Source organism: Hydra vulgaris, chromosome 15 (genome assembly GCF_038396675.1).
Source record: "Hydra vulgaris chromosome 15, alternate assembly HydraT2T_AEP".
Taxonomy (NCBI): domain Eukaryota; kingdom Metazoa; phylum Cnidaria; class Hydrozoa; order Anthoathecata; family Hydridae; genus Hydra; species Hydra vulgaris.
In genome coordinates this window covers 50,047,501-50,060,559 of record NC_088934.1, presented here as the reverse complement: position 1 = coordinate 50,060,559, position 13,059 = coordinate 50,047,501, and the positions used below count along the sequence as shown (strand labels likewise).

The 13,059-nt window shown below is 28.4% G+C and overlaps 1 protein-coding gene across 2 annotated transcripts in view; it reads left to right on the top strand.

Moving 5' to 3' along the window:
* Nucleotides 1-9,059, top strand: part of LOC136091330 (uncharacterized) — a 70,794-nt gene extending 61,735 nt beyond the window's left edge. The window contains exons 6-9 of one of the 2 annotated variants that reach the window (XM_065818759.1): nt 1,409-1,598; nt 8,244-8,343; nt 8,543-8,592; nt 8,683-9,059. In XM_065818759.1, the coding sequence (XP_065674831.1) occupies nt 1,409-1,598; nt 8,244-8,343; nt 8,543-8,592; nt 8,683-8,861 (519 nt within the window). In that variant the 3' untranslated portion in view covers nt 8,862-9,059. The remainder of the gene's footprint in view (nt 1-1,408; nt 1,599-8,243; nt 8,344-8,542; nt 8,593-8,682) is intronic. The other variant, XM_065818760.1, reaches the window with a different exon arrangement.
* The last annotated feature ends 4,000 nt before the right edge of the window (nt 9,060-13,059 follow it).

Here is a 13,059-nt window from a genome sequence, read left to right as displayed (position 1 = left end):
TGACAATAGGTAATACTTTTTGGTTGTGATTTTTTAAACTAAAAAAAAAAATAGTTATCAGAACTGCTATGACCAGCAGTTCATGTAATGAGCACTAATACTTGACCCACCTAAATTGCTGTTACTGCAATAAAGCAACTTAACTAAATGTTTTCAGATAGGTGAATGAAAAGGTAAGGTGAATATGCGAAACTTTTAAGAGAAGATATAAGAACCTTAGTTCAATTTTTAAGATGAGATTGCTGTAGCTATTATTATTGATTACTAGATCAATAATAACAACCTTAAAAATTTTACAAAAAATAATAAAATAGTTTGTAATGAAGACAAGTTAAACGAAAATAACTTAACTAAAGCGTTGTAGTAAACTAGAAAAAAGGAATCAATATTTTATTGAAAGCCAGCTTTAGTGTTTTGCTTCGATGTTTTTTTTGTAGTTACAATTGTGTTATATATATATATATATATATATATATATATATATATATATATATATATATATATATATATATATATATATATATATATATATATATATATATATATATTGGTACGTCTTCAATAGCATTGAAAAAATTTAAAATTTGTTTGTTGTCTTTAAGACTACAAAAAGCAAATTATTTAAAGCAAATATTTATAAAACTGAAAGCTTGAGGCATATGAAGTTTTGTTTCAAATTCGAAATTCTGTTTTGTGTTTCAGTTTTGTTTTGTTTTGAAGATTAGATATTATTGTTCCAAGATGATAAGTAATGGCTTCACAAACCTCTAATACTACTTTAAATACTGTACACAGATATATTAAACATATTAACAGTCATTTATACGGACCTTGTGTATAACACAATTTGTATCTTTTACAATATATTTTTTAACACTTTTTTTATTAGTTATTTAGGTGCTCAAAAAATGTCCTTATCATAACCGTCATATAGAATTTGACTGAGAACTTTACGATTCTTTTTTTACCAATGATAGTAACAAAATAGGACACAAATAGTTGGTTCATGTTTTTTAGATATACAAAATTTAGTATCAGACTGCAGTATATTCGCATTTAATGTTTTTTTAAAAGTATTTTTGTTTAAGAAAGTATGAAAATTATTTTAAATTATTGCAAATAAAAATGGTTGGTCATTATATTTGTTATGATTTAAATAATATTTGCAAATGTATTTAAAAAAACTAAAAATAAACATAAAACTCATTATAATGCTTCCTTTAACTCTTTTATTCAAGGTAAGTCAATTTGTTATGTTAAGTTTACTTATCTTAATGATGATCAAATTGCAACCAATATTTATGAATATAATGATTAGAGAATAATGTCAATACTGTCAATAAATATCCACTCCAGAAAAAATTGAAACTGACTAATCTCTCTATAATGTTTGTAATTATTTTTTTAGGTGAGAAAGCTTATTAGAAACATGTATGTAACATTTTCAGTTAATTTTGTTTATGATAAAAGTCTGGTTAAAAAAAAAAGCAACGCTTCGATAATTGTCGATTTCAACTGGAATTATTTTTGTGAAGATCCTGTTGTTAAAAATAAAAATCAAGTAGTTTTGATATATCTTAAAGAATCAATATCAACAGGTGAAAAATTATTTTTTTTGTTGCAATATGTAAGTTTATTTGAATTTTATTGAAAAAACAATATATGAATAAACAAATACTGAGATTTTTAGTTTAAATGATTGCTCTTTAAATTAAAAAGATACAAATACATACAAAAATTTTTTTGTGTTTTATTTTGTTGTGAAAATCATATGGATTTTTATTAAATAATTGTATTAATTTATATTATCAGGTTATTTCCTTAAAATTACCTGATAATATAAACTATAATTAACATAAATTTGTTATTTATTTGTTTTTGATAATGGCCGAACAGCCATTATTGAAAACGGTTGGATGTTGTCAAATAGTTCTTGACTACAATAGAGGATCCTGCAGAATGAATGTCACCTAGATTTAGACTATGTGTACTGCAATAAACAAAGCTTGAGGATTTTTTATTTATTTAATTTATTAAATTAACATAAGTTTGTGTATCAGGCCCGCACAAAGACTTTAAGGTGCCCAGGGTCAATATTTATTCGTTCCCCCAAACCTTGGATTGAATTTATTGAATTAAGCATAAACTTCACTGTTTAACATCCGTATGTCTACTATCACATTACAGTTTAATAAAAATAATAATTATTTTTACATCAACTGCAAAAATTTATAAATATAAATTATGGTTTTATCATATCTAACCAAATTCAAATTTAAAGTGTTTTTGTGCATCGCTGCACAAAAAACGCTCTATATTTGAAATGGTTATATATGATAAAGCAAAAATATAAATACCATTTAAAATGAATGGAATTATATATTTCATCAAAATCAAAATGTTAACAATGAAGACTAAAGCGTGTACACGAAATAAATGTGAAAGTAGAAAAACAACTTAAAAAAAATACTAAATTTTAATACAATAATATAAGAAGATCAAACATTTAAAAAAAATTAATCATTCCTGTGGGAATCTAATAAAATTTGATGCTTCTTTAAATGATATTTTAATATCTTTAATGTTTCTGCAAAACTTTTTTGTTTTTTTCATTTTTCTTTTAATAATACCCCAGTACTTTTCAATAACTCTCAATTCTGGGCAGTTTAGAGGATTTTCTGTTTTAGGCACAAATTTCACATTATTCTTTTTATACCATTCCATAACTAGTTTACAATAATGAATTGAAGCTAAATCAGGCCAGAACACAGGTCTGTTATTGTGTGATTTAATGAGAGGTAAAAGGCGTTTTTGTAAACATTCTTTAACATATTTGACCAGAAAGTGTGGACTGAGAATTATAAGGTGCTGATTTTTTGCCACAACTGCAAATAGCTTGCCAAATCAAAGCTTTTTTTGCAAACTTGTCATGTTTTGTGTATTTAAATTTCTTATCTGCTTTTCCTCTATATTTGGCAATATAATAAACAGCACTAGGAATTTGTTGATGATCATACTTGATATAAGTTTCATCGTCTTCAATATTACAGAAATTTTTAAAATTAAAATTGTTGTACAACTTTCTGCCGTGGGTTCTTGCACTTTTTCACCATAAGGTTACTAAGGCGTTCTTCAGTCTTTGTTGATTGCAATTTGGATTTGATAAAAGCAAACTTACTGAAAGAACGCTCTCTTTCAGCCCCTTAAACCGGGAATGTATTAAAAATGCAAAGCAAAATGCAGAGCGAAAGAACAAGTTACTGAAGACCTTTCTGATAAATTCTGTTGAGTAACTTGATAGAAGAAAGAGATTCTATTTGTCCAAAAGTATTTGATTGCTTCGGAACATCTAGATGACGAATTTCTTCAGTTAATTCCTCTTCTTTAACATCATTTAGGTAGAGATTTGCCAGGGCTTTTCATTTTTCTTTCCGACTAAGTTTTTCTTTGTCACTAGAAGGAGTTGGAGAACATCATATGAATGAAGGCATATCCGTCGTCTTTTGAGCTGTATTCATTCTGTATCTTATCTGCTGGAGCAACCTGTCAAGAGCAAAATTAAATACCTTCACTTAAAGTGTTCATCAACTCTCTATGAAGAGTTTTCTCTTTCCTTGTCCTCTTATTAACAAAATCATTTTAAAATCCTAACAAAGCTAACCCAGGTTCAACCAGTTTCGCTACTTGGAGGATTTAGGGTCATGAAGAATATAGTTGATCAAGATTATTGATTAGAGTCTTTAAAAACTTTGTCTTTTCAACCAAAGAAAGAAGTCAAGACAATGAATTGATATGATTGAATCCATTTTTTAAGTGCCTTAACTAAAGTCAGTTGAAAGTTTCCGAAATTTCCTGCACCATCCCTGTATATTTATGACGTTAAAAAATTGGTAAGGTTGCAACATAACATGTGTAGTGGTTTTTAGCAGCTCTGTTCCACCAATTTTGTGAATTAAATTAAGCTAAAATATGAATACTTACTGTTACACAATCATACTAGCATTTCCAAAATGAATTTAAACTATTTATTAAAACTTTCGAAAAAGTTCTTCCAGCACAACTTTAATAACTAGAGACAAGCAACTCAAGTTTTTTAACTGTGTCAATGTCGCCATCAATAATTTCTAAAACATTGTAGTCCATTGATTTGTTAGCATTTAGGAGGGTAGATTGTTGCAATAAGAGCTTTTTATCTTATATGAATTAAAATTGTGCACTCGACACTCGTTTATTATTTATTTTTAAGTCGTTTTGCTTTCAGTTGTTGTAAGGAAGTGAATCTTGAAAACGCATTCAAGTCTAATTTAATTATTTAGCCAATAAAAATAATTTTTAATAATTATTTTATTTCGTTTTAATTATGTCCATTTAAACCATGTGACTTAAGCTGTTATCCGAGTCTCCTGACCAATGGCTATATAATATAATAAACATTTATTAATTGTTGATTAAACATTTAGAATAAAGACTTATATTAGTCAATATTATCAACGTTTGATTGAGGTTTAATAAACGTATATATTAAAAGATTTAAAGCGTAGATTTAAAATCTAAATGCTTCCGTTTAATTAAGGTCGAATAAAGGTTTACAATATTGATAACCATGAGCGAGATCTCGTCTCGTTTTCTTTTCTCGTGAGAAATGGGACTTCTTGTGAGAAACGAGAAATAGAAAATTCTCACGAGAAGTAGAACGAGACTTAAATATTATATTATTTTCCAAATTAAAAATTATTATAATTTACAAAATGCTTAACAATTTGTTTTTTTAATTAAGTAATATTTTGACTCCGTGATTTTAATTAGATTTTTTAATTAGATTTTGAGTGTTGAGTGCCAACCTGTTGCCAGAGATTTGTCCCCTAATTCAAAACTGAAGCGCAAGTTAAACGTCAGACTTGAAACACAAGAACCAACATCTGAACTGAATCCTATTTTGAGCGAAATGTGCCAGTATGAATATCTCCCTGATGCCAAAAAAGACTTTCTGATTCTTGATTGGTGGAAATTGCATTCAAATACATTGCCAGAACTGTCTTCATTAGCTAGACAAATTTTAGCTATTCCAGCAAGTTCAACTAAATCAGAGAGAGTTTTTAGCTCAGGTGGAAATGTTGTCCGATCATCCAGACACAACTTACACCCAGAAAAAGTAGAACAAATCATCTTAATCAGAGAAAACATTGTCTTGTTGGAAAAGTTTGGCAAAAAAATTCTGAATTAATATTTGAAAAAGTTGTTTACATTTGACAAATGTCATTTGTGTCTATTTGTCAAAACCATGTTTACATTTTTTTTTTTTACTTGGATTTTAATAAATTTGTTTTCAAAAATTGTTAAATTTCTCGTCTCGTTCTCGGTCTCACAAGAAGTACTAACTTCTCGTCTCGGTCTCGTCTCGGTTTGAAAAAACCTAGTTTCGCTCATGGTTAAATATTGACTAATGTAAGTCAATATTTTAAACGTGACATTAAGGTTTAGTAAACGTATATATGAAAAAGTTTGAAATATACATTTCAAATCAAGCGTCAATTTTTAGTCAATAATTGTTTGCTAAACATTTTATCAATTTTTCAACCAATTTCGACTAAATATTGACCAATTCTGAACCAATCTGTGTTTACTGGTAGAGTTATTAGATGCCTTTTTTTTTTGTACTTTATCAAAGCCACACTCTTCCAATGAACGTTTTTTCTTGTATTCTTTTACAACTTTTTCTACAGCTTATTTTCTGCCTTATTACTTATTTTTAAATAAAATAAAAAAAGTTTTTATTTCTTTCGAAGTCGAAAAAAACTTTTTGAAATTGAACTGAAGAGAAAAAGAAAAAAATGCAATTTTACAATTTCAAATTAATTGGAATGAATGTATTAAGAAAGAATATTTGAAAAGTGTTAAAATGAGAGTAACTTAACTGATTTATGTAACATAACATTGTTTATGTTTTTAAAGCCTTTTGTTCGGATAAGTGTTATGTAATTCGAATTTTATTTACATTTATATTGGAGCCTTTCAAATTAGTCCTGCCACGCAAAAAAAATAGAAATTGTGAAGTTTTCTTTTAACTTAACCTAAATTTTAATTTCATTCCATGCTATAAAATTATAAAAATCTTACTAAATATCTTACAGAGAAAGAAAAATAATCTATTTTGTCCTAAATTTTTTGCTTAAAATTATGCAAATAATTTTCCTTTTTTTTTGCCGTTTGATAATGTGGCCGGAGTAAGAAGAAGACATAAACTGTCTTATCACCAAGCCCTGTTTACATATTGTCTGTGTTTATATAAAAGTAAATATATATATAATTCTTTTTTAAATACATATAAATTTTACTTAATGCTATAATTATCTTTAAAAGAACGTGAAACTATAGTATATTTCTACTGATCTAGAATAAAAGTAATATAAACATACATATATATTAATTCATACGCATTTTGCATATTAATGTTTAACAAGATATATATGTTATTCATTGAATTTTCAAGAGTATTCAAATGAATGAATATTTACTTTAAGTTCATAAAGGACTGTGGGTTTTATGTTTGGCATAAACGACTTCCTCTACTGTTGTTTAATTTTCCTTAAAGATTTAAGTTTTTTTAAAGAAAAAAATTTTCTGCGTTTTTTTAAATCTTAAATCGATGTTTGTAGTGCACACAATCTTATCACTCTTTCTAGTGCTGCAAACTATCAAGGATAATCCTATGAAGGAGTTACCTCAAATCAATTCAGTCTGTCACAAGGGATGTGAAAAGGGTCTATTCTATCGCCGCATTTATATAACACCTATACTAAAAGCATCCTAAATGAAATAGTTTCAGAATGTAAAGTAGGATCAACAATAAATGGCATTTATACTGGTGTAATTGCATGTATTTTTGCTTAGTCCTACAATCTCTGGTCTGCAAGAACTGATTAACAAATTTCAAACATATGGAGAAGCCAACTTTATCAAAATTAACAGTGAGCAACAGTTTCTGATTTCTGGAAAAAGCAGTATTTCCAACAACGTTACTCAAATTAACGGAGCTTATATATACTTTTAAAATAAATTAAAACAACTGATTTTCAATGGGATAACAATACTACCAAAAAAAAAATTGCAACACTCCAAAAAACAAATTTGAATGAATTTATATCTCAGTTTCAATCGGTTGCAATAGCTCAAATCGATAGTGGGATTCGTTAGTGCCAGCCATCAACAGTAGTCCATTTGTATAATACCTTAACTGTAAAAAGCATATATATAAAAAGTAAGACAAAAGACGCGTATTTTCATAGAGATTTTAGAAAAGATAAATATTTTTCCTTAAACATTATTGACAAAAAAGTTATGTGAAAAAATGCCAAAGACTCTTAAAAAAATTTTTCTCAGCAATAATACTTAAATTATTTTTATTACAAACAAATAACATTTTTAAAATCTATATGAAAATACGCTTCTTTTGAGACCCAGGTTGACCTACTTTTGAATAACTTTTTTTTGACAATATTAGAAACTTAACTCTTAAATACTAAATATTTGAACCCATATATCTTAACAACTTGACGTGATGGTAAAAAATGGTTTGCATATTTGAAATCAGCATATTTAATTTGTCTTAAAAAAGCCCACTTAATTACCAAGATTTCCACACAAAAATTTGTTTATCAGTGTAATCAATCAATCACAGGTAATGCGGAATAAAAAATTCTTTACAAGTGAAGTGTTTGAAGCCTGCAACACACTTGGTTTAAACTTCGTCCAGTGTATGATAAATGGCAAAAATATTAAATTCACGCCACCTATCAAAGACCTGCAAGCTGATGTTGTGTCAATATTGAAAGAAACGTTCCAGTTTTGGAATTTGAAAGAAAAGAGAGAGTCGTTTGAAATTTAGAATGAGTAGAATGTTCTGAGAAATTTGATCCAATAATTTGTGAAAAACACACCGGTTTGTTATTATCATTTAATTCTAGCAACTGCGAGAGCCGTGTCGTTTTAGCTGATTTTTATTTAATTGGTGACTATTTTAGTATAATTAATTTTACTTGTAATTTACTGCCGGGTGTTAAAGACAAAATATAATAATTGAACAACGACAAAATTCAAGGCTTCAATTTAACCATAATTACTTGTTGTTTTTCTAACAAGTGGGACAAGTATCAGTAGGATATAATAAAGACATAAGTCTTAAGACATGAAAATTTTCAAATAAATCTTCTAATAAAATATGCTTTTTTATTATTTTTATTTAGCTGTGAATAAGAAAAGTCCAACATGGAATTATAAACAACCAAGCGGAACATCATTGCTTTCTGAAACTCATCAGTTTGTATGTCAGACCATGCAAAAGAGGTAGATTAAATGTTGTTCGTAATTTACCAATTAAGTTCCACCAAGCTGAGAAATTATTGATTTTTTTTTTTCACAAAGCATTAAAAAAGAGGCATATTTGAAAATATTAAAACAGAAGAAACAATCAATACTTTTTACTATTTAATCTGGTGAAGTCATATACTTTTTATAAAATTAAAATCAACCTAACATTCTTTAGACAATCTAGCCCTTGTTATCAGCGTGAAATATCGTCAGGAGTTATCAGTTGTAAGTTTTTTCAAAAAATAAATATACTGTAGAATCATTGTCACAGTTAATGAAAATAATATCAAAGAAATCTAAAATTTATTTATTTAGTTCTTCCGATTCAAGTAATGGAGGTTATTGGTTACGATTCAAATACAACATTAGTTTATGGGCTTACGACCAGAAATAATTTTATAGAGATTGACATCAATAAAAGAAATCCTATTGTCGTAACAAAAGAAAGATGTTTGAAAATACCTGTTTGTGAAAAGTTTTTGAGTCTAAAGTGACCTTTTATTTTATAACTGTATTCAATATTTTTTTTAAAATTTTAACTTGTGAAAACACGTTTTGATAATTTAACGTTAAAATTTATTCCAATTTACTATTTAAAGAATATAAATTTATTATTTTATAAAATATAGTATATAAAAAATAAAGTATATAAAAAATATTGTATATAAAATATAATATGTAAATAATATTAAATTATATAAAGGTGTAAATACTTTTAAAAAGATTTGTGTTTTAAAACTAATCTCATCGAGTCTAATAAAAAACTATTAATTTGTTTTTAGTTTTAACTTATTTTTTTAAGGGGTCGTTTATAATTTACGTCACCCTCAAAGGGGATGGAGGTCAGTGGTTTTGTGACAAGTCATACAAAACTTGCTACTAAAATGTTACGATTTTGTAATAAGAGGGAGGGGGAGGTCAAAAACGGTCGAAAATTGCGTGACGTATTTTATGGACGACTCCTATGTGTGAAAAAGCTTGCTTCACAGGAGAGTGCTCTCCTGTGAAGCAAACAAAATTAATATAGGTAATGTTAAAACATCCCTCTGCATTTACAATATTTGTTTAATCGAATTTTTATAATATTCATAATGTATTTTATAATATAAATAAATTTTATATTGTTTTATTTATAAGACAGTGCAGAGACTTATAATGGCGGATGCTTTTTTATAACGAATTTTAAAAAAAAAATAGAAAAGAAAAGAAAAAAAGAATAAAATAAGAAAAAAAAAAATTAAGAAAAGAAAAAAAAGCAATAAAACAGCAAAAAACAAAAAAATAAAAATCAAACAAAAGATTAAAATTAAAAAAGAAACAAAATTAAAATAAAAAAAACAATCAAAAACGGAAAGTCTTTATAAAGAATTAACATGAAATATAAAAATTGCTCCATTTTTGAAGACTCGTAAAAGATTAATTTTTAAATTTTATTAATTTTGAGGGCACGAAATGTGTTTGGGTATTATGATATCATTTCCTTTTTTATTTGAATATTTTCATTTATTATGAAAACTCTGCTTTTTGTGACTAAATATTTGTGTTTTTGTGTGGCACGTTTTATTTGTTATTATTTTTTAATAAAATATTTATATTACTTTTATTTTTTTATTATGATTATTGATAGTTAACCATTTAATTACTAAAGATCGTTACATCCACCTCTAAAACCTTCATTTAAGAACTTCCGTCACAACACCAGTGTACCATTTATTAAGTTATTTAATTCCATTTACTAGCTGTCCTAAGTTAATATTTCATATCAAAAAATTTCCATATTAGATTAAATTTAGATTACACTTATTTGAAACATGTTTTTTTTTTCAAATTTAAATGCTGTTAAAGCAGTTGTTTTTATATTTGTAGTGTCTTTTTAAAAATACCAGGTTATCGAAATTATTATATGCCAATCTAGTTAAATACGGAACACATTTAATTTATGTTTCAGCTAACTTAAATTTTTTTTTTTACAATTTTTTTAATCTTTCAGGAAAAGATTCATATGACTGATTTTAAAAAGCGTTACAATTGTTAATCGTTTAGATAAAGATTCATATGACTTATCATATATAGAGTTACTGCTACTAATTTTTCATATCCGGTTATCCTGTTACTGGTAACATGTAACCCAGTACAATCTGCTACATGTCCTGCTGCCTTGTAGAATACGCCATCAACAGCTGAAATATTTCAAATTATTATTGTTGTCATGTTGCGCATAGATGGTGTCCCTGTTTGTACTTTTGGTGTGCATTGCTAAGGCCACATTTGGAGCCCTTCGTTACGGTATAGGGTTTATTAGTAATAATGAGGCAATTGCTTGGGTTGCAAAGCAATGTATTGAATACTATCTATGCTTTGAGTCAAGTTCTTTAATAAAAAATGAATAAAGTACCGAAAATTATAAAGCACAAAAAACCGTTGTCTTCCCAAACTCTCTAAACCTATTATTCACTAATATTCGTGGTCTTCGAAGTAACTTTTCTTCTGTTGAGTCTTATCTCTAGCAAAGTTCAGCAGACCTACTTGCTCTTTGTGAGACGAATTTGAGTTCAGCTGTCTCATCTTGTGACCTTAGTGTTGATGGTTATCTTCCTTTAGTTCGTAAATACTCCAAAAGTCACATTCGTGACCTTGGCATATACATTTGTAAGAAAGAACACATTTGTCGGAATACAAGGTTTGAATGCACAGAATATTTTTTTATGAGCTTTCGTTTAGCACTACTTTGCTCTATATCGCTCCCCTTCATCTCAAAACTGCACTTTTTTGATGTTATTACTAATCATATTGACCAAGCCCTCTCTCTTAATTCATCAGCCAATATTGTAGTTGTCGTTGATTTTAATGCTCGTCACACTAAATGGCTTGGCTCTAGTGTCAGTGACTCTGCAGACATTAAAACCCACAACTTTTGCCTTTCTTTATTCCTAACTCAAATGGTCAACTTTCTAACTCGCTTTCCAGACAACCCGATTCATTTACCTTCTCTACTCGACTTATATCTTGTTTCTGATCCTCGTCAGTGCTCAGTTTCTCTACATTTACCCTTAGGTGCTTCTGATCACAGAAGATCTTTCTAAAACTATTATCTCATTCTTCTTCATCATCTGAATCCCCCTATAATGGAACCTCTTAACAACTACATTAAAGTTGACTGCGACCATTTCCGTAATTTTCTTCGTGATGGCCCTTGGGTAGAAATCTCTCGTCTTGTTTTCGTCTTTTGACAAATGTGATTTTTACATAACTTTGTTTTATACCCTCTCGACAATTCCATGTCAAGCCCCATTGTTTTCGTTGTTTTTTTTACATTGTGCTGCTGCAATTGCCAATTGAAACTGTTATTACCATATCTATTAGCAAAAGAATTTTTCAGAAAACAGACGTCTGTTTATTTCTACTAGAAACCTTTGCAAAAACGTTTTGTCTAACACCAAAGCCCGCTATTCTCAGGTCATGAAATCTCGTATTTCAACACAAAAATTAGGCTCTCGTGACTTCTAGAGAATCTTTAATAGTATCAATAATAGGGGCGAATCTGTAATTCCACCTCTACTGTATGGTTCAAAGTTTTTTACCTCACCTATAGATAAAGCAAAATTTTTTGCTTTATCTATAGGTGATCTATATGCTGAGCACTTTTCATCAATATTATCTCTTGATTTCACTAGTTGCGCTCTACCTAATATAGCCGCCAAACAGGTTGATCCATTGCTTAACATTCTTATCACTCCAGCTTCTGTGTCTAAAGTTATTTATTGCTTCTACAGCTTGTGGCCCAGACAACATACCTGTTATAGTCTTGCAGAAGTGTTCTCCGTAGATGTCGTCTATACTTTCAAAATGGTTCAAGTGGTTATCAGAGTCTTGCTTTCCAGCCTGCTGGAAAGCGGCATCTGCTATCCTAAGTTATTATCATCTGTTATTATTATTTATTGATTCTAATAAAACTCTTTTTTTTTCCGCGAACCGTTATCTCAATAATTTAAATCTTCCTATAATAATGAATGGTAATGTATTCAATGAGTCATTTACCCTTCATCTTCTAGGATTAACACTTCCGGTTATTCTTGGAAACCATATATCAAATCCGTTGCAAAATTAGCATCTGCTAAGGTTGCATCTCTTTATTGAGTTCAACACTTTCATACTTCGGATTCTATTCTCTATCTAATATAATATAATACTGTTGACATATCTGAGGCGAATCTTCTAATGATGCCCTTTATCTTTTAGACAAGGTGCCAAAACGCATTGTAAACATGTTTGGACCTGCTCTTGCAGTTAACCTCCAACCACACCGTCGTAATGTTGCTTCTGTTTTCTTGTCTACAAATATTATAATGAGCACTGCTCTAAAAAGCTAGCGTCTCATGTGCCATCTACTAAAATTCATTCTTGTGTTACTCGTCATTCATTTAAGTTTCATCCTTTTTCTGCAACTTTTCCTAAGTATTCAAAAAACTCTTATTCCTCTAGTTTTTTTCCTCGAACATCCGTTTTATGGAATTCGCTTCCTCCATTTTGCTTTTCTGGTTCATTTCATTTGCAATCCTTTATGTTGTTTGTTAAACGTTATCTTGCTCTACAATCTTTATCTTTTCTCTTCCTGTAACTTTGAAAGCAAAGTTGTTTTAAATAAAAAAAAAAAAAGGTAAAGATTGGTACGAATAATCTTATATAGCTGGA